The sequence below is a fragment of the Lepisma saccharinum genome, chromosome 2 (genome assembly GCF_977018435.1).
Source record: "Lepisma saccharinum chromosome 2, izLepSacc3.1, whole genome shotgun sequence".
Classification (NCBI taxonomy): domain Eukaryota; kingdom Metazoa; phylum Arthropoda; class Insecta; order Zygentoma; family Lepismatidae; genus Lepisma; species Lepisma saccharinum.
This window is the reverse complement of record NC_139230.1, coordinates 166,059,365-166,084,692: the sequence shown is the minus strand read 5'-3', so window position 1 is coordinate 166,084,692 and position 25,328 is coordinate 166,059,365. Positions and strand designations below refer to the sequence as shown.

General features: G+C 38.3%; 1 protein-coding gene across 4 annotated transcripts in view; it reads left to right on the top strand.

Moving 5' to 3' along the window:
• LOC145984561 (putative protein FAM10A4) overlaps positions 1 to 24,772 on the top strand; it is a 173,153-nt gene extending 148,381 nt beyond the window's left edge. For 2 of the 4 annotated variants that reach the window (XM_083118214.1, XM_083118212.1), the window contains 3 exons: positions 61 to 185; positions 10,331 to 10,381; positions 23,577 to 24,772. In XM_083118214.1, the coding sequence (XP_082974340.1) occupies positions 61 to 185; positions 10,331 to 10,374 (169 nt within the window). In that variant the 3' untranslated portion in view covers positions 10,375 to 10,381; positions 23,577 to 24,772. Of the gene's footprint in view, positions 1 to 60; positions 186 to 10,330; positions 10,382 to 18,758; positions 19,000 to 23,576 lie in introns of those variants that run through there. The other 2 variants (XR_014441355.1, XM_083118213.1) reach the window with 2 other exon arrangements.
• The last annotated feature ends 556 nt before the right edge of the window (positions 24,773 to 25,328 follow it).

Here is a 25,328-nt window from a genome sequence, read left to right as displayed (position 1 = left end):
TAGCTTGGAAATCACCATCCTCCTAGTGTTAATTACTTCATATGCATCTTTTACTTCCAGGAAATCTGAACAAATGAAGAAAGCCGAGGGAGCAGCAGGTGTTAGTGGGCAAAAGAAGGACAAGGCAAAAACGGCAGGAGCAGAATACCAAGTGGATGATAAAGAAGAGGATGATGACTCGTCAGGTTTGTACACTTAGAACTAACTATATAGCCTTCATTGATTTGTCGTAGCACTTGCTTGATAAATAAACATGTTCTCTGACTGAATTGTGCTGTACATTTACTTTACTAAAACTAAACCACACTCTGTGGTGTGATAGACCACTGGGGACCAAAGGCCACCCTGATGGAATAGTGGTAAAGTCACCTTGTATTCAAGGGGTCCCAAGTTTGATCACTGGTGGTGTAGAATTTCACAGTCCACTTTAAACTGTAGGTCCAGTCCCACTATTCCTATCTAAGCATAAAGTGGACATAAATAAACTGAAACTCTGGGAACCGAATCCTGTCCAGCAGCTTTCCATTCAGACACACAGCTCATTGCATGAAGCCCATCACCATTGTGATGCAACTTTGTAGACCAAAACTTCATTTCAATTAGATCCCTGATTGGCTCACAATGGCTCACAATTTTGGGTCACTGTAGACTGTGGTTGCACTCATGACAGATATGTAGGCCCTCTCCCAATCTCCACATCATTACTTCTTATTTATTATTACTTCATTATTCACTATACCAGGTCATCCTAATATCTTCTTGGAAAGATCCACCACACAACTATAGCCAGTAAGTGGTTTTAAAAAATGTGGAACAATGATAATACGAGGGTGGATTGAAAAGTTTGTGGCCTGACCTAGAAAATGAGAAGATATTTGGATAAGTTATGTTTTATTTTTCCACGTAATCCCCCTCGAGGGAGATACATTTACGCCACCTCTCCGGTAACGCTGCTATATCAATTTTAAAATATGATTCCTCAAGGTCTGCAAAATACCGCAGTACAGCACTTTTCACCTCTTCATCCAAAGAAAATCGCTGACCCCCCCAAAAACTTTTTCAGGTTTCCAAACAGGTAAAAGTCCGAGGGGGCCAGATCAGGCGAATAGGATGGGTGCGGCAACAGTTCGAACCCACAGGAATGAATTTCTGCCATGGATGCAAGGGACGTGTGAACGCGCGCATTATCCTGGTGAAACAACACCTTTCTTTGCAGCATTCCTGGCCTCTTAACTTTAATTTCCTCGCGTAAACGTCGAAGCAGGGTGCAGTAGTATTCAGAATTGATAGTCTTTCCTTTTTCTAAGAAATCGATTAAGATAATGCCCCTAGCATCCCAGAATATTGATGCCATAACCTTGTTGCCGACAAAACCTGTTTGGCTTTCTTTGGGGTAGGAGATCCTTGTCGTTCCCATTGCTTTGATTGTTGTTTTGATTCCGGTGTATGATGGTGCACCCATGTCTCGTCCATAGTCACAGCTCTGCCAATAAACTCCTCCGGATCACTTTCAAACAGTTCCAAACAATCACGGGAAAGGGTGAGTCGAATGTGTTTGTGTTCAACTGAAAGCAACTTGGGTACCCATCTCGCAGACATCTTAGAAAACCCTAAATCGTTCACAATAATGTTTTGTGCTCACTCATAGGAAATACCCACAGTCTCAGCTATCTCACGGATTTTGATTCTGCGGTCACTCAAAATCAGGTCACAAATTTTATTGACATTTTCTGTTGTGGTCGACGTTGCAGGCCTGCCATTGCGGGGGTCAACTTCAATGCTGTTTCTTCCATGCTTAAATTCAGCCACCCACTTTTTCACCATGGAATACGAGGGCGCGGAGTCTCCAAGTGTCTCTACCATGTCCGTATGAATTTGCTGTTGTGTTAAGCCCTTTTTTTGCAGGTACTTAATGACAGTGCGATGCTCTATTTTCTCTATGTCACAAATTTCCGTCACTTCTGCCCACTAAAAGTCTTCACCTGAAACAATAGAGCAATGAAATGAAATGAAATTTTACACAGTGAGTACCAAAGGATATAGCTATGCAACTAATGTATGAAACTTAAAATTAAAAGCTTTCTTCCTACTCAGGCCACGAACTTTTCAATCCGCCCTCGTACCAATGATTTTACATTACAGTGAATGTCTCTTGAAACAACTAACATTACTTGAAACGGTAGTCAACATATTTTCTTGTTTGATTAATAGTTGATATTTCCTTTCAACTAGCAGACAAATAGTTAGTGGTAGAAATTAGCCAATGGTGCCCATGCTAATTTTAATGTTTGACCAGGTATTGGATTGTCTAGAAACTTCTGAGGGTTTTTGTTGAAGAAAAGAAGACAAATACATATTGTGATGTAAGACGAATGATGAATGATGAAAAGATTCTCTCAGGAACAACTCACGTGGTCGATAGCCCGTGCGTGCGTTTTTTGTTTTTTGTGAAGTGAGCTACATAGCAGTGCGATAGCGTGGCCTTCAGTGTTGCCAGGTTCAGAAAGAAAAAAGTAGACAGCTTCGCACACAAGAAAGCATGTTTTTCCTTTCCCAGGCTGTCGAAAACTGTGAATGGTGAAAGGTGTAGGGGGAGGTAAAGGGTGTTGCTGGCGGTGGGTGTGGGGGGACATTACTGGGTGGCCTTGTTCAGGCCAGGGAATGTGGTTGCACTCATGGCTGATATGTAGGCCTTCGCCCATCTTTTGTGTACTGAGGTGTTCGTGGATTTGGGCAAGAAGTGGATGATCGCCACCTGGAAGCAGTCATTGAAGGGAATATTGTGATAGGTTGTGAATGGCAACAGCACAGTCCAACCCTTCATTCAAGCCTTGCCCTCCTACCTCTGCGACACCAACCACTTCCTGGACATCATCCATAATTTACCACCTCTACCACCAAACACCGTCCTCACCACAGTTGATTTCACCTCCCTCTACACCAACATCCCCCATGCCCTCCGTGCCACGGAATCATTCCTCAACAGCCAACCCAAACCCCACAACCCCAGCACCTACTTCCTGATACAATTAGCCAACCTGGTACTTACCTGCAACAACTTCTGCTTCAGAGACCAGGATTACCTACAGATACGTGGCACAGCTATGGTCACCCATATGGCTCCCTCTTATGCCAACCTGTTCATGGGGAGCCTGGAACAGGAATTCCTTGACTCCCAACAACTGAAACCACTCCTCTGGTTGAGATTTATTGATGACATCTCCCTCCTCTGGACTCCCTCACCACATTCCTAAACCAACTGAACGACTACACCACCCTCAAATTCACCTGGTTCCACTCCCAAGACCAAGGGACTTTCCTAGATGTGGATATCCACATCGTTGGAGACCACTTGGAAACATCCATACACTTCAAACTGACCAACCACCTCCAGTATCTCCACTAATCCAGCTCTCACCCCCACCATACCAAAAAAAGCCATACCATTCTGCTTGGCCCTTGGAGGCCAACGCCTCAACTCATCCCCCTCATCCTGCCAAAACTACAACCTACACCTACACCAAGCCCTAGCCAACCGTGGCTACCCCTCTACCCTCATCAACAAACAAATCACAGGAGCCGCCTCCCACAACCGTACCAAACAACCCAAAACCACAAAACTAACCCTCCAGCTCTGATCACCCAATACCACCCCCATATTACGAAAATCAGACATACCCACCACTCCCTCCTTCCCATCCTGCACATTGATCCTGACACCAGGAACATCTTTCGGGATAAACTAAGGGTCGTCTTCCATCACCCCCCTAACCTGAAGAACATCTTGGTCCAAAACACTCCTGTCCCTTCCACACCACCCCTGCCAGCTTGCATGTGCAATAAACCCAGGTGCAAGACCTGCCCCATACTTATCACCTCTCCCACTGCGGCAGGTGAGTTCACTCTTCACCCCAAGGGCACCTGCCACTCATCCAACCTTATTTACACCCTCATCTGCCAAATCTTGGGCAACTTCTACCTTGGCGAAACCTCCACCCTCATGAACCTTAGGATCAATAACCATCACTCCTCCACCCAAAACTCAGATTTCACAGTTGCCATCCACACCAACAGCCATAACACCACCGTCAACAACTGTCAACATTATACACGTGTGTGCGTGTGTGTGTGTGTGAGAGAGAGATAGAGAGAGAAAATATGAGTGCCAGAAGGATAACCTTCGTCCATCATTCTGTCAACATCAAAATACTGTCCGCATAGAACTGAGCTGGCTTGCACCCAAAGAAGTCATCGACATGCTGTTTCACAGCATTTGGAGTAACAATGATTTTCCATTCAAAAAGTTCTGTAATGACTGGAACAAATGCATGTCCAGTGTATATGGTGGGGCAAGACGTCCCAGCCTAACAAGTTCTATTTTCTACATGTGATCAAAGACATATGCAGTCTTGTGCTCTCTTGGTTGAACACAACACCCTTCGTTTTCCTTGGCTCTGAACTCTTCTGCTGGGTGGTTTGCAATTTCTCCAAGGCTGCAGTACACATATGAATTGATTGTCCTATTTTGTGGAAGCATCTCAGAGCACAGAATACCCTTCAATACCTGATACAGAGCATGATCTGTGAATGAATGTTTGGCTTTGGGGTTTGTTTGGTGGTTCGCCTGCTTTGCACAATATTGTTATACACTATCCAGTTTTCATCATCAGTCACCGTTCATTTCAGAAAAGGAATTTTTTCCCATTTCAGACACATGTCACAAGTGGAATAAGAAGAAAACCAGTTTTTCTCCCAACAGTTTGTGCAGGACCCAAATATTGTAGCAAGAAGTTTATCCAAGTTTCACCCAATGTTCGTAAACTGTGGTTTTAGGTGTGTTCAGCACCTCTGCTATTTCTGTGGTTGACGATCTTGGGGTCAGACTCAATTTGGTCACTGTCCACTGTTGGCAGACACCCAACATGAACCTCATCTTACAGGTTGAATTTTTCTACTTTGAATCGGGCAAACCATCTTCAAACCAGGGACCTGTAACGTAACGCAATTCATTGGTATTTGTCACCGTTCCGTGTTATTTCCGTACCGGGTACCACGTACCAGCCCAAGTGCCGTGGACCGTTCCAAGGAAAATACCAGAACCTCTTGGTAAGGCGAAATGTAACGCTTCTGCTATACCGTTCCGTTCATACCCGAGAGTGCTTCGGGGACGACAGCTTTGGGTACACAGAGTGGAACGTTAAAATACCCATACCAGAAAGCATGGAACTTGTTCCTTATCTAAATGCCGGTTCCGTTACGGTACGTACCTCTCCTTAGAATCATACCGGTACAAATTCATGATGGGTATACCTGAAACTTTAGGATCGGGTACAATTGTAACAAAACCTATTTTCAACAAATCAAATGGGTATTGAATGGATCAGAAAATATATGTCACGTAACTCTTCATTTTAGAACTTTCATTGTTGAATTCTTGAAAAATCGATAAGAACTAATATTAATGGAGGTTGTAGGCAATAAAATATAAATTGTATACATAAAAATAAATATGGAATCGTGAGATTTGTTATTAATAATGTTACTTTTATATAACCAATACACGTAATGTTAGGGTGCAAGGTGAACATATTAAAAAAAATCTTTTCAAGCAAGATATTGAAAGTTCGACATGATGATAGTTTATGTAATTAGAATATTACCAACTAATACATGTGGAAAAAAGGGAAAGTTAATGTACGCCATATTGAGAAATGTTACCATCTACATTACAGATCTTAAATTCGGGTTGACCTGGCTTGCCAATCAATATGATTTTGGTAAAACTGGAAATTACACGCCATATTGAAAAATGTCACTTCTTAAGGTAGAGAAGTGAAATTCGGTTTGATGGTAGATCTTGCTAATTATTGCATGTTAAATCAACATGATTGTGGAAAACCGGAAGTTGATGGACGCCATATTGAAAAATGTTACTTCTTAAGATAGAAAAGTGAAATTCGGTTTGACGGTAGCTCATGCTAATTAGAGTATGGCAAATTGACATGATTGTGGAAAACCGGAAGTTGATGGACGCCATATTGAAAAATGTTACTTCTTAAGATAGAGAAGTGAAATTCGATTTGGTGGTAGATCTTGCTAATTAGTGCATGTTAAATCAACATGATTGTGGAAAACCGGAAGTTGATGGACGCCATATTGAAAAATGTTACTTCTTAAGAAAGAGAAGTGAAATTCGGTTTGATGGTAGATCTTGCTAATTAGTGCATGTTAAATCTAACATGATTGTGGAAAACCGGAAGTTGATGGACGCCATATTGAAAAATGTTACTTCTTAAGATAGAGAAGTGAAATTCGGTTTGGTGGTACATCTTGCTAATTAGTGCATGTTAAATCAACATGATTGTGGAAAACCGGAAGTTGATGGACGCCATATTGAAAAATGTTACTTCTTAAGAAAGAGACGTGAAATTCGGTTTGACGGTAGCATATGGTAATTCGTGTATGGCAAATCAACATGATTGTGGAAAACCGGAAGTTGATGGACGCCATATTGAAAAATGTTACTTCTTTAGATAGAGCAGCGAGATTCGGTTTAATGTACCTTATGGGAATTAGACCATAACAAATCAATATGGTTTTGGAAAAACGGAAATTGATGAACGCCATATTGAAAAATGTTACTTCTTTAGATGGAGCAGTGAGATTCAGTTTAATCGGTTTAATGTAGCTTATGGGAATTAGAGCATTACAAATCAACATGGTTATGGAAAATCGGAAGATTGACGTCATATTAAAAAATGTAATTCCTTAATATAAGGGAGTGAAATTCGGTTTGATGGTAGCTTATGGGATTTAGAGCATGACAAATAATATGATTCTTGAAAAACGGGAGTTGATGGTCGCCATATTGAAATACGTTAATTCTTAAGATAGAACAGTTAAATTCGGCTTGATGGTATCTTATGGGAATTAGAGCATGGCAAATCAACATGATTCTGGAAAACCTGAGGTTGATGGATGTCATATTTAAAAATGTTATTTCTTGAGATAGAGGACTGAAATTCAGTTTTATGATATTATGGGTATTACTACATTGGAAATCAACATGATTAGGGAAAACCGGACGTTAACGGAAAAATTTACTTTAATATTCCTCTTTCCTTAGGTGGTTGCTTATGTTAATTAGAACATGGTCAATTTATATGATATTATAAAACCGAAAGTCGATGGACAGCATAATTAAAAATGCATTTTATTAAGATGAAGAAGTTAAATTCGATTAGATTATTGCGCTTGCTAATTCGAACATGGACAATGCATGTGCTGTCTGTAAAACTGGAAGTTGATAGACGCCATGTTGAAAAAGAAATACTTTTTTGTGTCAATTTAGTTTTTATTTATTACAAATTAAATATGAATTCCATCAAACTCAGGTTTTCCAGAATCATGTTCATTTGTCATGCTCTAATTGCCATAAGCTACCATCAAACCAAATTTCACTCCTCTGTCTTAAGAAATAACATTTTTCAATATGGCGTCCACCAACTTCCGGTTCTCCACAATCATGTTTATTTGCCATGCCCTAATTAAAATAAGTTACCATTAAACCGAATTTCACTCGTATATCTTAAGAAATAGCATTTTTCAATATGGCGTCCATCAACTTCCGGTTTTCCAGAATCATGTTGATTTAACATGCACTAATTAGCAAGATCTACCACCAAACCGAATTTCACTCGTATATCTTAAGAAGTAACGTTTTTCAATATGGCGTCGATGAACTTCCGGTTTTCCACAATCATGTTGATTTGCCATACACGAATTCACATATGCTACCGTCAAACCGAATTTCACGTCTCTTTCTTAAGAAGTAACATTTTTCAATATGGCGTCCATCAACTTCAGGTTTCCACAATCATGTTGATTTAACATGCACTAATTAGCAAGATCTACCACCAAATCGAATTTCACTTCTCTATCTTAAAAAGTAACATTTTTCAATATGGCGTCCATCAACTTCCGGTTTTCCACAATCATGTCAATTTGCTATACTCTAATTAGCATGAGCTACCGTTGAACCGAGTTTCACTTCTCTATCTTAAGATGTAACATTTTTCAATATGGCGTCCATCAACTTCCGGTTTTCCACAATCATGTTGATTTGCCGTGCTCTAATTAGCATACCGTCAAACTCAATTTCACTTCTCTACCTATTTTAAAAGTAATGGGGCCTACTGCACATGCCTCCTAGTAACAGGTTGCCTGAATGACGAATATCGACCTTCTGCGCAGGTCGTTGTAATTAGTATATTATACATGAGCTTGTTAAAACTAATTCTTTCTATTGTTAATAGTTTGCCAGAGTGACGGTCTTCGAAATTTTTGCATAGCTGATACCATTATTAACAAATTAATGAAAGATAAACTAGATAGTATTTATACATATTTTTCGCTTAAATAATATCCAGAAAGATCACAAATTACTTTTTTCTAAAGTTATTATAATAATTTTTAAACAAAGAAGTGTATATTTATCGGTATTCCATTTGCTGCTGTGGAATTTTGATTGACAGTAAACTGTTATGATACGTACTGTAAGTTCCTGTTACAAATGTTACCCGCTTCATCCATTTCTATCCACGTACCGGTATTTTAATAACAAGCGCTGGTCATAGTGCTTCAGTACCGGTTAGCAACTTGTGGTTCCATTTCGTACCCGTTCCATCCGAGACCTGTTCCACTCAGTACCTGAAGTGAATGGGTCATTGAGTAACGGTACGCCTAATTTACCCAGGTTGTAGGTAGGTCCAATCTGTCCGGTACTGTGTGGAACGCCAATGCAACGCATATCGATAGTTCCATTCGTAACTTGGCAGCGTTACAAGGGGTTACGTTACAGGTCCCTGCTTCAAACTGTCGCCATATACAGGGTAGCAAATGAAGTTCAGAGACTACTTTGAAAATATTATAACAGCATAAAGCTGCTGTGTAAGTCTAAATCACTAACTTTTCAAAAACTTTTATTGCACTAGTAATAAGAACAACAGAAAATAAAATTACAATAAGTGATCAAAGTTGCTTCCTTTCACCTAAACACATTTGTGAAGTTTGCACACTCTTCAGCAGTAAATTCATCCCATGCACATCGTAAAGCTATTTTTGGTGCATCCACTGATTTGTATGGAACACAAGAAATCTTCTCCAAATTCAGCCACATGGAGTAATCCATGTCATTCAAATTTGCCGAATTTGAAGGCCAAACACACTTTCCCCAAGAAACATGAAACAGCTCTTCACACATTGCAATTGTTGACCAAGCTGAATGCACTGGAGCCCAGTCTTGCTGAAGTGTGAATCCATCTTCACCATAGTGCTCTTCTCTCCACAGTTCCAAAACATCACAGAGAATGATTTGCTGATAGCTAGCAGTATTAATTTTGACATTCTGATTGATGAACACCAAGGGCATTTTTCCCATCACACGAATGCTGCCCCAAATCATCACAGACAAAGGCAAATGATGACAAGCAACAGCTTTTTCATCAACTGAATTCTTCTGGCCTTTCTTCCGTAATTGACTGTGGTTTTGATATCTGTGCACATGCTCCACTGTGAAAATCATATCATCAGTAAAAATAACTTCTTGAAGACCATCACGAGTAACCAGCTGAAGCAAAGAAAGTGCTTTTTTCCAACTGCCTTTTTTTTTCATCGGTGAGGAATTGAATGTGAACACACTTTCTAGTCTAAAAAACTAAACAAGGAATTAAAGAAAACATTGATCAGAACATTAAAATAAAACACATAAATAATATGAGGAAAAGAGCTCAAGAGAAGTCTCTTGAACTATTTCAGCACCCTGTATGTCACAAAATCTGCATGTATGTCTGCAACGTTTTCACCCCTTTTTGTAAAGGAATAACATACTGTGTCTAAAATGCAACTTTGGACCATTCATGTTTAACACATGACACAGAAGCACAGTTTCGGCTTCACTCAACTGAACATCACTTACCGATGGAATCAAATGTCTGCTTTTCAGTGCCACCAATATTTCATTTCTCTTTTCTACTGTTTGTTTCCACAGATGGGTGCTTACATATGCCCATGTCAAAAACCCTAAGAACTTCCCAGATAACCCAGTGCGTATATCTTAGCAAGAGTATTTTTGGATTCATTTCACATGGAGAAAAAAATTAGATCAATAATAGCACCTGTATTTGGTTTGACCCAAGTTTTTAATATTTTACCAGTATGATCTATGAATGTTTCAAATAAATATCATAGGTGTTATATTTTCTGTACTTTCAACATGTACTGTACACCATGGTTCCCTACTACTCACAAGTTAATCCTCTCTTCTTTACAGACGAGGTTCAATTTATTGGAGAGTTTCCCAGGAAAGACAAATGATTTAGATGTAAGTAATGATGTAGAATGTGTTGAAGTTTTGATGGTTTTAGGATTGTAGATACTTCATTTAGATTTTTTTTATTATTATTTTTTTTTTTCATATTAAGCATGTGTTTATTGTTGTAAAATTTCCCTCTGTTTACCTGCTTGTAAAATTGTATTCCACAGGAGGAACAGAGTCAAGCCATGATGGAGTGTTGTCTTGTCCACCAAAATCAAACTTTAACAAGAGATAGAGAGCCTTTGAAATGGGTCTGTGGGTTTGGGGTATTTTAAAGTAATGACTTTTTCTTCCCTTGTAGTAGGGAAAGGTATAATAGAGGAAAATGTTTTGTCCAGGGGCTTGGTAAATTTCCTCGTCTCCCAATAAACATCTGTACATATTACAGCAAGACAGCATGTGGTCCAAGGGTCAGAAATTCCTGAGAAATAATATACAATTGCCAGACAGCCAAGATGGTCAAATGTTGCCTAGGCAGGCATGCCATAGTGTTAAAGTGTGGGCAGTCTTTACCATTTATACCACATTCAATCAAATGGTCTTTTTAACCTGTCTTTGTTCCTTATCACCTAATTTCTTTTTAATAGAACAGGGTGGTGACAAACCTGGAAAAGTCAATTTAAGAGGTCAAAAAAAGTCAGGGAATTTTGCCCTTATTGATGTTTTTTAAAAATTTTATTCGATGGAGTGAATGTGCCAGGCATTTGCTTTGAAAGATGCGTTATGTAGTGCTGCATGGGAACAGGAAATCTTGTTCCTAAATATCAGCCTCAACTTTTAGGCCCCTTTTATGCACAACACAACCACAGTGCCAGTGCCAGTGATGGGAGGTGGGGACAGAGAGAGAGTAATTTCCGGAAGGGCAGAAAAATTTTATAAGCCTCTAAATATTATGTGGAAAATGCATTGAATTATATTTTTTCTTGTCTGTATGGAAGTAGTAAGGGGACAGAACAGCCAACAGATGGAGGGGAGGGGGAGAGGGGCATTACCACTGTGGCACTGTCTGATATGTGTTGGACATCGTAATATGGCATTTTGTTGGACATTCTGAAGGAACATGAAAACAAAAAGGGTGCTATGCAACCCTGTAATTTGTTGAATGTCATGGTACAACATTTGTAAGATGAACATTTATGCTCCATTGATGCATACAATTTTTGTTGGATATCGCCGTCCGACTAATGCTAACTTCGACAAAATGTTCACTACAACGTGCGACAAAAATTCCATGCACAAACAGAGCCTTGTAGGAGAGCCGTACATCCGAGTTTGTCTGGTGTGGTACAACATTTCATTGAACAAAATTTTCGGCTCCTTATATGCATGCAATTTTTGTTGAACGTAGCAGTTTGATACTTGTCATTCTGCAATATCCGACAAGAATCACATGCATTGCATTCTCATGAATCCGATGTTTCTTGGATGTTCCAGTATGACATTTTTTGTCGTTTGCAACGTTTGTCGGATCCAATATCCAACAAAAATGGAGCCTTAGTCTGCTGCACCACTGAAAATATGATGCTGGATTTTTTCACTCTCCTGGCTCACTTAATCTTGTTCAATTTAGAAATGCATATGAAGGTTTTCTTTCATCATCCAGGCGTAATACTGGTTTCGCACAGGTTAACATTAGTTTCCAATGACATGGAACTGCTAGTTTCCAATGACATGGAACTGCAATTCCATGTTAAGAAGAATCCAACAAATTGGGATTTTGAATAATATCACAAAATAGTAAAATGGAAATCTGCGTTGGTAAACGTCATATAAATTTGACAAGTGCATGATGCTCCCAACCTCATCTTTTCTGCAACACTCGTTTTGGTCCTGTTTAACTTGTGGAATGTCCAATGTTATGAAATAAAATTATAAAAATAAATACGTAAATATTTTAATATCGTAATTACTCGAATCATTCAATCCTAAAAACATATCACTTTCTTCAGTAATTGACTTTTCTCGACCAGATCTGCTAAATTATCACTTTTCTTCTACTGATTTATATGAGGGGCATCCAGAAAGTAAGTTCCAATTAGTAGGGACCTTGATTTTTCACAAACACAATAATAGTAAAAAAATGTCAGTTGCTGCAAGGTAGTGTTTATGAACGTGCAGTGATGTGTGGACACATTTTTTACCCATTTAAAATAACAAGAATTTGGCATACTAAAATGTGAATTGTTGGCATTTTTCACGAATTTTAAAAATGTGCTTCAACAATGAAAAATGCCTCAAAATCCAACATTCTTGTCTTTTTTAGGCTTAAAGAAACAAAATGTGCCATATTTGGTATCTAAAACACACAAGTTTTCCAACATTTTATCCAAGAGAAAACTATAATGCATGTTGTTACGTGGAATAATTCCGACTGCCACGTTCAATCAAATATTTCCCAACATTTTCTCAACTTCTATCAGAACAATCCACAGAAGCCGCAACATCAGTATTTGTTACACGAGAAGTATTTTGGATCACCAAGCTAAGTAGTGCAATTTTGGTGGAGATCGAATGCTCACCTACCGCCACAGGGGAGTCATAACATTGGCATTTGTCGAGCAAAAAATAATGGAAAATAACTTCCACAAAAATCGGTTCCAACATATCAAACTGTTATGAAAATACTTACACCACTTGACCTACAATTTAAAACAGTAGTTTAAAAGCACAATGGAAATATGAGTTTTGGTAGATTTGGCAGAAAAATGTTCTAAAATAAAAACTTGAATTTTGGGAAACATAACATTAAAAAGTCAAAAAAAGATAATGCCAATTTTTGGGTGCGTTGCCACTTATGGCCATTTTGCAGCCATCAGTATATATGGGGAAAATTCCCTTATCTAAAATACTTACTTTAAAATTAGGAAAGGGGTATGGAAAATTTAATAATTTGTACCGATTCGCCGCGGTGTGTCAGTCGGTAACGCATCTGACTACCATGCTAAAGGTCCCGGGTTCGATCCCCGGCCGGTTCAAATCTGGGAGCTTTTCTAACATTGGAAGTGAGCCCGGCGCCCATCCAGCATCCAATAACATGGGTAGAGCTCGCGCAAGTTCGGAAGTTCTCTGGCGTTTCTAATGCGCAGCGTCGTTTCGAGTCTAACACTCCGCATGGAGGTTACTGGGAGAGGGGAAGTGAGTGGGCGCAAATGTCAGAGCCAATCAGCACCAAGTGCCTCGGCACATGAGCCTACGATCATCAGCTGTTCTGCTAGAATGCTTGTAACAGCGAGAGTTGGAGAGGGACAAAGTAGAATACTAGTAATACAGCAGTGCATTTAAAGATAACAAATCATTTGTAATCCAGTATGAGACATATGCGAAAATGAATATCCTAACGAGAATAAGTAATTAGTAAAAGGTGGAAACTTACGTGCTGGAACTGGAACAGATGTGTGATGGCGACATTGCGGCTCTTTAATCCAATCTTTCGATGTCGCTTATGGAGGAATCTTCTGCTTTCGAGTCACTGGAACTATCACTACATATTTCACTGTCACTACTGCTGCTGTTGCTGTTAACCCTGATAGTGAGGTGCTTTATTTCAGGCTCCAACAAACCTTCAGTTTTGATATAGTATTGTTCAACATCTTGCACATGACAGCAGACATCACTCCATTCTTTCTCCCCAATCTCCGAAAATCTTCTATTACACAGCTCCCACACATCAATTAATTTGAAAGTGACATTGTGTTGTCCAACCCACTGTTTTACGTTGCCCCATATCTTCTCAATGCTGTTCAAATCTGGATGATAAGGTGGTAAACGTAGGACCGTGTGACCATATTCAGCTAGAATTTGATCTAAAATGAACTTTTTGGCTTTGCAACTTATGCAACTTTGAGTTCGTAGAGTTCAGTTTTATACATACCATCACTGAAGGGAATATTGTTTTGTAACAACCAGTTTTGCATGTCTTGCTTCCTACTATTTGAGGATGGGCATTTCTCGTACTGAACATTGTGGTAAGAAGCATTATATATTACTAAAACAGAGGTAGGTGGCAAAGTGGGTAGGAGCATTTCTTTAACCCAGCGAATGTAATTCTCAGAATTCATTTCTCTGTGGTAATCTCCGGTTGCTTGATTCAATTTAAAAATCAACAACGCGTTGGGAATGAAACCTTTTTCACTGCCGGCATGTACGATAATGAGACGCTGTCCGTTTGAAATAGGCACTTTCATACCTTTTACACTATCATCGCACCATGCTTTGGGATTTGCGTGCGAACTATGTATGTACGTTTCATCACTGTATATTATCGGTCGCCCTTCCCGACGAAATCTGGTAATGGCTCTCAAGTAAGCTATACGTGTATTGCGTATGTCACTTCTTTCAATGAGCATCCGTCTGTTGCTTTGAACATATTTCCAGCGAAACCCCCAGTTTTTTAAATATTTTTCTTAAGCTAGATGATTGACCTTCATATCCAATATCTTGGCGCAATTTCAGCAACACGGATTTCAAGGTAGGAATTCTCTTTTCCTGAATATAAAATTCATTAATTGTTCTTCGCACTACACAGAGATCAAATTCATCCAAATTTGTGCACCGTCGCGGTCGGTTCTGATTTCTGCACGGTGTATCATAACTGATTGATGTGCCTTCTTCCACCTTTTCCATTTCTTTTTTTACATATTTTATAATTTTCAAAGACACACCAGTAGCAGCAGAAACACGTTCATATACTTTCTTTAGTGGAATGGTACATCCATTTTCATCAGTTTCCCTTTGAATGAATTGCAGCACGTTTGCCACAACTTCCCATGTTTGCCCACGAATCGTCCTGCGGAAAACCTTAGAATGAATGGGAGGCATGTTTCCCTTGAAACGAACAAACAAACGAATGTGAAATTAACAGCACCCGCGTGAAGACAAACAACAGATTTCCAACTTGTTTCTGCCTGGCCGCCCACGACAACAATATTCTGACTCATGCTTTTCCCCTCTCCCCTCCCCTACCTCGCGCCAGCTCGAACCTTTGCTGAAGCTCGTTGACCAGCTTTCATCCATATGCCAGAGAACTTTCGAATGCGCGAGCTCTACCTGGGGGAAACCCTAGGGGGTAAAGGTGGTCAGGGGCATGATGCTGATCACATCACCCCCAATCACGACCGGATCAAGAAAGTGTGGGGCGTTACCCCCACACCTCCTATATGCCTTCATGGCATGGTGCTATGCACAGGGGAGCACTTTACCTTTTTTTTGTATGGAAAATAACTTCAATGTAGCAAACTCTCAACAGGCGTATATTGTGACCTACAATATAAAGCAGTAGTATAAAAACACCATGAAGGTATAATTTTAGGTATATTTGCCACAAAATGCGCTAAAATGAAAATGTGAATTTTGGGGAAAATAACACTGAATAGTAAAAATAAATAAAATAAGAAAAGAATAACACAACACCAATTTGGAAGAAAAATAACAAAAGATCAAGGTCCCTACCGATTAGGCATAAATAAAACAAGAATATCAGTAATAATTAAAAGCATTAGTTAGTTACTCCCAATCTAATTTTCGGCATAATCACCACTGTTGTTCTGGCATTGGTCGTAGCATGACAATAAATTTTGTGTGCTCATGGCATATGTGTCTGATAGGGAAGACTGGAACTATCTGTACTGCAGTGTAGCTGTCAAAACCTTGTCCTGCCAGAAATCTCTTCAGCTGAACAAAAAGATTAAAGTGGGTACATGCAAGGCCAGGGCTGTACAGGGAGTGGTCCAAGATCTCTCACTTGAAATAATGTAAGAGAGCCTGCATGTACTCAGCTGTATGGGGTCATGCACATTGGATTGCCCTTCATCGTCTGATCATACTATCGCTCATGATATCTGGTGGCTCTATGCCAGATTCTGAGTGTGCAAAAATCTGATTACCACACGTACCTCACAGTAAGTGGGAGATTGTATGAGAACTGCCACCTTTAACCTAGAACTGTCCTAAAATGGCTGTGTTTTACTGCACCAGAATACAGCCACATGACACTTCTTCCTGCCTTCATATGGGTGTTGCACTCCGACCACTAGCGCCGTGTACAGGTGCCATTGGAACTTTTCTCCTGGATACCCCTCGTACATAAACTTTCTGAAGCTGTTATCAACATCATGTTCCTCTTTTAATATTTGATTAGCAAAATTAGGTACCTTTACAATGCAGTAGATTCCCCTTCCATAAATTGTTTGCGTTTAAAACATATATACCCTTTTCACCAGTAATAATGGTATAAGTGCATGTTGGCAGTTTCACGGTATTTCACTTGGATATACTGTGAATGTTTGTACTGGAGGAGTTTGTTTGTTTTGTATGATTCAGTTGTTTCACTTGTGTGCAAGGGTTAAGTTGTTTGCTTTACATAGAAAAGAGAAGTAGGTTTGTGCATTGAAAAATGAGTCTGCACTCATGGTTCTTGCAAGCAGAGGGTTCCAAACCTCAGTGGAAATATCAACATATAATAACAAGAAAGGCTAAAGAGATTGAAAATTACAAAATTTATTTTTGTATCATTCACTTCACTCTAATCTCATTTAGTCGTAACTTTAAAAATAATCAAATATTTTTTTGAAAAACTGGCTGCATATGAAAAATCCCATAATTCCTCTCTCGTTTGTGGATAGTAATAAATTTCAAAATTCACTATTTTGCAGTTTGAATGCAAATCATAGAGAAATGAAGTTAATTTCGTGGAAGCTAATATAGGTACTTAATATACCTGGATCTGTATAACATTCTTATTTCTATTTGCAAGAACGTGAGTTTAGTTTATAATTGTCAGGGAAAAATTTAGATTTTGTCCTGGAAAACCTGGAAAAGTCAAGGAATATCATTTCTGCTTCTCTGTAGCCACCCTGTAGAAGGACCTAAATTAAAATCAACTAGAGATAACTAGAGGGTGGAAAATTTAAAGGAAAATTGTTAATTGTAAATAAGTAGACAAATCCTTCTGAAGATTTAAGTAACACATTTCCTTTCAAAATAATCATTGACAATTCTTTTGGTTTGTTTATTATTGAAGCAAAACTATCTTTGGTGGTAAAGATAAATTAACTGTACTCTCATTACTACTGTCTAATCTCTCTAAGGAGATTTAGGGGATCAAACCTCAGGCTATGTGAGAGCCTGGGGCTAGGGGGATTAGCAGCGAGAGGTACACATAAAGAAACAACGTAAACATGTAACCAAGTAAAGGGGGGCTTGCCCCTGCAAAATAAGAACAACACTTAAACTTTAGTTTAAAACTTCGATGGTTAACTGGTCTGGCAGGGTTATGAGAATGTATGAATGGGGGAATAAAGGAATGTTTGTTACCTCTGATTTCCTGTAGCTTGAAGATCTCATAGAATCTGTAGATCCTGTTATTACGAGTGATGACATGACACTGTCCTGAAATAAAACTTCGTCAGCATCCGCTCCCTGTGGTAACACTTTACGTAACAATTTTACTCAGCCCATAACTGGGGAAGACAAGAACTGTTCTCGCAATAGATTTCGAATAACAACTGGGCAAGAAATATTATCTCAAGCTATTTATTTGGAATTTGAACATTCAGTCGTTAAATCTGTTGACTCGAGTGTGTCCCTCACCAACCGTGATTTCTGTGGATAATGCTGATTTACTATATTTCATATTTGTCCGGTCTAGTGCAGTGTCAGCGAAGTTTTACAACTCTACTGGCGGCGGTCGCTGGCATGATTTGCTTTTAAGAAGCTCTTTTCCAACGCTTCAGCGGATCCCTTTTATGACATGATTAGCTTATTAATTTATGATGCCCGGGGTCCTGGGTTTGACTCCTACCTGAGGCATGATACCCTACAAACAAGGAACCTTCAGACAAATTAGAGGGAAAGGGGTACTACGTAGACTCCCAACATTTTAAACAGAAACTGCAGACAACTTGAAAACATTGAGGTATTCCATTTATCCCTTTATTTCATCTCCGGAGGAAATTGGCAGGAATGATTGAAACTTACAAGTTTACAAATACTCACGTATGTGCCTATCCATAAAAGGAAAAGGCAAAAGGGTATGTGTATGACATGAGATGGGATTTCCCCATAGTCATATTTGAAGGGCTTGGGAATAAAACATGGAAGTGACATTTTGATCATTATTGAGTTTCTTAAGCAGAAAGGTTGTCAGAAGCTGTACTGTAGATAAATTGTTTTTAAGTTGTGTTTACCAATTTCAGAAGGTTTCAATTAGTCCAATGCAAATTGTATGACATGGTAATAACACGTGAAAATTTAAGAATGGCTCTCTTTCCTTTGTAATTCAATAATGGCCAAAATGTTACTTACCATGTACTCTCGAGCCCTTCATTTTATATATTACTGGGTGAGACCTGTCTTGAATTTTTCTTCTTTCTTTTGTCTCTTTCAGATTCTGTCTTCAAGATGGAAATGAGGACAGAAGTTTTTTAATCTGTTTGTAACTGAGACATTATGATAAATGTTGTCAGTTTGTGGTAGGAGCAGTGAATCTGCAAATTGAATTTTCATTTTCTTTTGTTGCCTGCTTAAGCTATTTCTATTACCTGCACAAGTTACTAGTTGAGATCTCAAAGTTGTTGTTTTTTTTAAATCTTGAATTTGGTGACTATTTTCATCTAATACATTGTGGGTGAAGGGACAGTTTCTGTTGCTTTTTACCTTATATTATTTTATTTTCTAAAATTAATATTTTCATCAAATTAGCTTTTCAGTTTTTCTTCTTATTTCTTCATCTTTGTTTCATATTCTATTTTTAAGATATCTAACTATGAGTAGGGGCCTTTAAAATTTTCAAATAAAAACATGAAAAATTATTCATCAAATCACAAACAAAAGCGGGAAAATTTTGATTAAAATCATTTACACAAATCAAAAATGCAAGACCACTGTGTTGGGCTATCTTCTAGAATTTAAATACAGCTCTTTGGGGTGAAGCATTCACTGTGCATGCACAAACAACCAACAGGTGACACGATGCATGGTATTGAGGAAACGGCCCAGTCCAAGCAATATGCAAGCAACAAGCAACACATGTTGCACGTCACTTATACCTTCAGTGTGAAATCTCCCTTAAGTTGAATAGATAGGTATATTTTTCCTTCTCATGTTGTTACAAGATGTAACATAACATTGGCTTCTTTTGATTAATCTTTGAACAAGTATCAAATAACTTGATATTATAATCCTCAGCATTGTAAAACCTATCCATTGTATAGCAAATGACATAACAAGCTGCTTTTCGCTTCTTCCTTGGTATCACAAATATTAAATACAGAAAGACCCCTATATATCTCAATGTATTTGGAAAAAATACTATTTATAGCATCTCTATGGGCCGATAACTGATTTTCTACTGATCCAATATGAAATTCCAAATGTCTTTGAGAACCTCCTTAATAAATGTTTGTATCCAGGCAACTGCAGTGCAAAAAAGGTTTTGTGTATATATGAGGGTTGGGGAGTAAGTCATGGCAACCCAGTAATAATTTGACAACCGAAGGATGTATTAAAAATTTGTTATATACAACTGAAAGAGTATCCATTATGGATATTTTGTTGGTAGGAATCATAAAAGAAAACCCAAGCAACCCTGTGACATACACATGTATTAATGTACAAGTTACAAAAACTTGTCTGATTATGACAAACCTTCAAAATAATCTCCCGCATTATCCACAGCATGCTGCGCAGTAGGTCCAATACACAAGCTGCCGTATGTGGCCTTGCATTATCGTGTGTGTATATATTATGCAGACAAAAATATATGAGGTAGGAGACAGTAAAGACTTACCACAAATGAGAAGTTACACAGCTTTACTGCATGTTTACCATAGAGTAGAAGCACAGAATACTGAAGATGGTGTTGGTGCAGTGTAGCCGGGAAAAAGGTGTGATAGATCACAGGTGTTGATGAGAAGGTAGTTTTACCAGTGTTAACTGCATGGTTGATGATGGGTGGGTGAAGTTCAGAAAGGAAGGGAAAAATGATTATTGTGTGTCTATATACGTTTTCACGTTCAGAAAACACAATGGGCTCTTATGGACAATGCTTTTCTTATGGGAAAATATGAGCGCGCTGTTGTGAAATTTCTGGATTTACAAATTTAGCTTAAGTAAAATCGTTGCCTGCAGTTTTGCAGGAAATTTTGTAGAGAATACGATGGTGAACACAAAAAACTGGTAACTTGCTTACATATTTTTAGATAAATTAAAAACGCAAATTTTCTGTGAAAACAAAATTTTTACATTGTTTTTATTCCTAACGTTGAAACATGCCGTAAAAAGCATTCATTATGAAAAAAATTGACACTGTTTTTTAATTGTCATAGGTGATGGTGGCGTTCAGAATTTATCAATACTTCAAAGCATATTCGCATTAAAAAATATTCAAATAAAGTATGTGGAGATTTTTTATATTCGTGCAGTAGAAAATGTCGTCGCTGGCCATTTTTTGTTCTGTAATTCCAAGTAAAAACTTCCAGTGACAAAGTTGTGGAGAAAATAATGAAATTATATTTTTTAACCATTCAAAGGTTCCAAGAAATATTACTTCCATGCATTTGGAGTTTCTTTTTAACCCGAACTGCGCGTGAACTAAGGAGATGCTGTCTGGCCATCTTGAGCTGACTCACTGCAGCATTCTGGCTAATCACCACCAAGTTTTCGAGTTATTTTATTTCCATTCAGTAAAATATTAACTTCATGCAGTTTGTTATAATATAATTGCAATTACTTAAATTTAATAATTGACAATTATTTCCAATGCTGCTGTTGTGAGCAACATTAGTGCTGTCGCAAATAAACGTTGTTTTTGTTTACATTACTGTCGACATTAATACTGAAATGAAGATCACCTTTCAGTTTCCAACGTACACATAAATTCATAGACACCATATTAACCTTTGAAAGGCTTTCCAACACGTGACAAAATATGGGGCTTCAAGTTAGAAATATGACATGCCTTGCTTGAGTCATTGATGTCTTATCAGTTCAAGTGTGCCATAACTCATTTATTTGTTTGGGTTGCAACTTGAATCTAACCCATGTGCCAGGTTCCCCTTACTTGAGTGAGAGATCTGCTTTGGTCTGTTTCGACTTCTTTCCTCTCTGGAAAAAATGTTTTCAGTTGTGTGAGCACTCGGTGATTTTTACTTTTTTAAGTGATTTCTGAAGTGTCATTGTTATAGACAATGTGTCTTTATTTCGTGCATTACACTCGCATGTGTAGTGATCGCAATGTATCGTAGGGAAAAGGGTAACTGTAATGTTCACAGTTTAATATTAATAATTACATATAATTATCATTATATATACAAAATATGTAACACCTTCATTGTGAAGGAAGCTCATCATTTCCTGGTGACATAAGCTAGCGCTCGCTGTATTGGCAACACTGTGCGGTTTCTCCGTTGTGTCTTCTGAATGTGAAAACTACTTTAATGGTGAGCATGCCTGATATGTAGGTCCTTTCCCACCACCTGCAGCAGGAGGTGCCAGTGCATTGGGTTAATAGTTGGATTATAGCTGCATGGAAACAGTTGTTAAAGGTGGTGTTGTGGCTGTTGGTGTGAGTGCCAAAAGTGAGGTCAGAGTTTTGGGTTGAGGACCATAGAATAAGAAAAATTGCAAGAAGGGCAAATATATATTAGGTAGGAGACAGTAAGCACTTATCACAAATAAGATGTTTCGATATTGCGTGGCTTTACCACATGTTCACTGTAGAGTAGAAGCACAGAATATATATACACACCAGACAGTATAGAATGTCAAAATTTTCGCAGACATAGGCTGCATCATCAGTTTAAGAAGAAAAGGTGGAAACTGAAGCGGGTGGTGAGGGTTTCCTTGTTTGCTTATTATTTAGCCCTTTTGGCCCTCCTTTGGACATTGGACTTTGAAACTGCAACACCTGGAATGCTAACACTGAACACTTAATCTTTACTAGTATGGTGTTACAGCAGCAACACGTGAAAGGACCAACCTGTACAGTGGTGAGAGGGATTTTCAGCAATTCCTCCTGAAGCACACCAATGAGTTCACGACATGTTGGTGGAGGGAAACGTCGCCACACACAGTCATCCAAGAGACCCCATAAGGACTCAATGTTCATGTTTGAAAATTGGGCAGGCGATGGCAGATGTTTAACCTCATGTTCATGCTCATCAAACCACTCTATGATCTGTTTAGCAGTGTGTATCGATTCATTATCATTCTGGAATACTGCACCACCATCCAGGAACAATATTTGCACCATAGGGTGCAGATGGTCCTCCAGAATGACCCTACAGTCCTTGGCAGTGACATGTCCCTCTAGAATGATCAGTGGTCCCAAAGACTGCCATGATATTGCACCCCTCACCTTCATAGATCCACCCCCATGTTTGACTCTGGGCACCAAACAGTCTGGTTGGTATGCTTTGGATGGACTTTTTCACATGTAAACTCTTCCAGATGTCGGAACAACAGTGAAGGTGGACTCATCTGAGAACATGACATGTTTCAGGTCATCTAACATCCATGATTTGCATGCTGGCACCAGTCAAACAGTTTTTGGCATTTGTGCTAATGACCAAAGGTTTTGGTATATTACAACCCTGCCAAGAATGTTAGGCCTATGAAGTTCTCAACTGATGCTTTTGGTAGAAACAGTGTGTATTCAATTCTGCGATGACTTTTGCAGCAGTGGTGTAATGCATCTTGGACACAATCCTCTTCAATACCCTGGCATCCCTGTCAGACAGCTTCTGCTTCCCTCGATACTTACTCCTGGATGTGGTTCATTCTTAATTCTGGTATGCTGTCATGGCCCTTGATACTGTGGCTCTTGATACCCTACAAATATACTGATCCATCAGTCAGAGGAGCACCAACAATATGCCCTCTTTGGAGCTCTGATATGTCTCCGAAACCGAATATTGGACATGCAGTCGAGCTACTACTGTGACGATGTGACTGGCAGGCACATGCCTACATGATTGCATGCCTGCTATGCTGTGCATGACCAACAGGTGGCTCAGGTGAGCCCTTCAGCGGTGTGTTCCATAATCACTGGTGTTTCCGTTTCAATGTCCACCACCTGTGTATATATATATATGTGTGTAGGGGATGTTTGCTTCTTGCCTGTTTTGTGGAAGGTTTTAAGGGATGTAGTGGCTAGAACACTTATTGAAAGTTCATTAAAGCTTGTTATTTGCTTATTTCTTTTTAGGGCTACAAGAATGCTGTAGGTTGGTCCCAGAGTTCGATTTTTGAACCCACACAATGAAAGGGATGATGAAACAGTAATTTAACAATTGTGATATAGTCAGTGATAATAATAATTATTATTATTTTTAATGTGTTTAATCTCATTGACAGTAAAATGTTGTCAGAAAATCTGTGAGGAGACAGACCTTTCGATTGTATTTGTAATGTTCCTGCACAATTTCATATTCGAATTATCATCATGGCAGCTAATTCATCTCAAGTGGGGCCATGAGTACAAACTGTACAGTTGTAATGCTTTTTGTATTAATTATTTGTATTATAATGGCATTTTTTCATTGGGGGAAAAAAGCAGATTATGCTTAATTTTTAAACATAGTGATAATTATTTTATAAAGTTTTAAAGTTTTTGATACTACATTTTTACATTTTATAGTCATGGAAAATGTAATTTTATAACAAGTGCTTGCATTTTTTTTAAAAGTGAAGTAAATTCTCACGGACAGTAAAATTTTGTCAGAAAGTCTGTGAGGAGACAGGAGTTTTGATGATTGTATTTGTAAAGTTCCTGCACAATTTCATATTCGAATTATCATCATGGCAGCTAATTCATCTCAAGTGGAGCCATAAGTACAAACTGTACAGTTGTCATGCTTTTTGTATTAATTATTTGTATTATAATGGCATTTTTTCATTGGGGAAAATAGCAGATTATGCTTAATTTTTAAAGTAATTATTTTATAAAGTTTAAAGTTTTTGATATTACATTTCACATTTTATAGTCATGAAAAATGTTGTACTTTTATACCAAGTGTTTGCATTTTTTTTTTAAGTGAAGAAAATTCTCGTGGACAGTAAAATTTTGTCAGAAAGTCTGGGAGGAGACAGACCTATTGATGATTGTATTTGTAAAGTTCCTGCACAATTTCATATCCAAATTATTATCATGGAGAATTCATTTCAAATCATTCCAGAATAGTTTGACAAGAAAGCCAAAAATGGCGAATCTCAAGTGGGGCCCATGAGTACAAACTATACAGTTGTCATTCTTTTTGTATTAATTATTTGTATTATAATGGCATTTTTCATTGGGGAAAATTGCAGATTATGCTTAATTTTTAAAGTTTATAAAGTTTAAAGTTTTTGATATTACATTTCACTTTTTATAGTCATGAAAAATGTTGTACTTTTATACAGAGTGTTTGCATTTTTATTAAAGTGAAGTAAATTTTAATTGTTATAATATATTTAATTCCTTATTTACTCCAATACCCTATTAACATTTCCAGAAACAAGATGTTTCAACATATGAATGTATGGTATGTAAGCAGTCAAAATGATACAATTCATTGTCTAGTTATACAACCTGCTGTGCTAAGGCAATAAATGCACTCTTGATAAATGAAATATTTGGTTGTGAGTGAAAGACGGTAGATATTGAAAATCAAACTGAGAAAAATGAATGTGCATTTCTTACATCAAGGTAGTTATGAAATATGAAATGTATATCTTTTCTGCGATTTCTGGAGCCTCCCCGATAGCGCAGTGGTTTCTTCATCACCTTGTAATCAAGGGGTCCCGGGTTCGATACCCGGTGGAGGCACATAGTGGTTTGGATCCCACTTTAAACTGTAGGTCCAGTCCCGATTAGCCTTACTGTGCATAAAGTGGACTTTAAACACCAAATTTTCTGTGATTTCTGTAAATGATGCATCAAATGGAGAGAAAGGTAAAAAGGTTAAATTGGAACATTGTG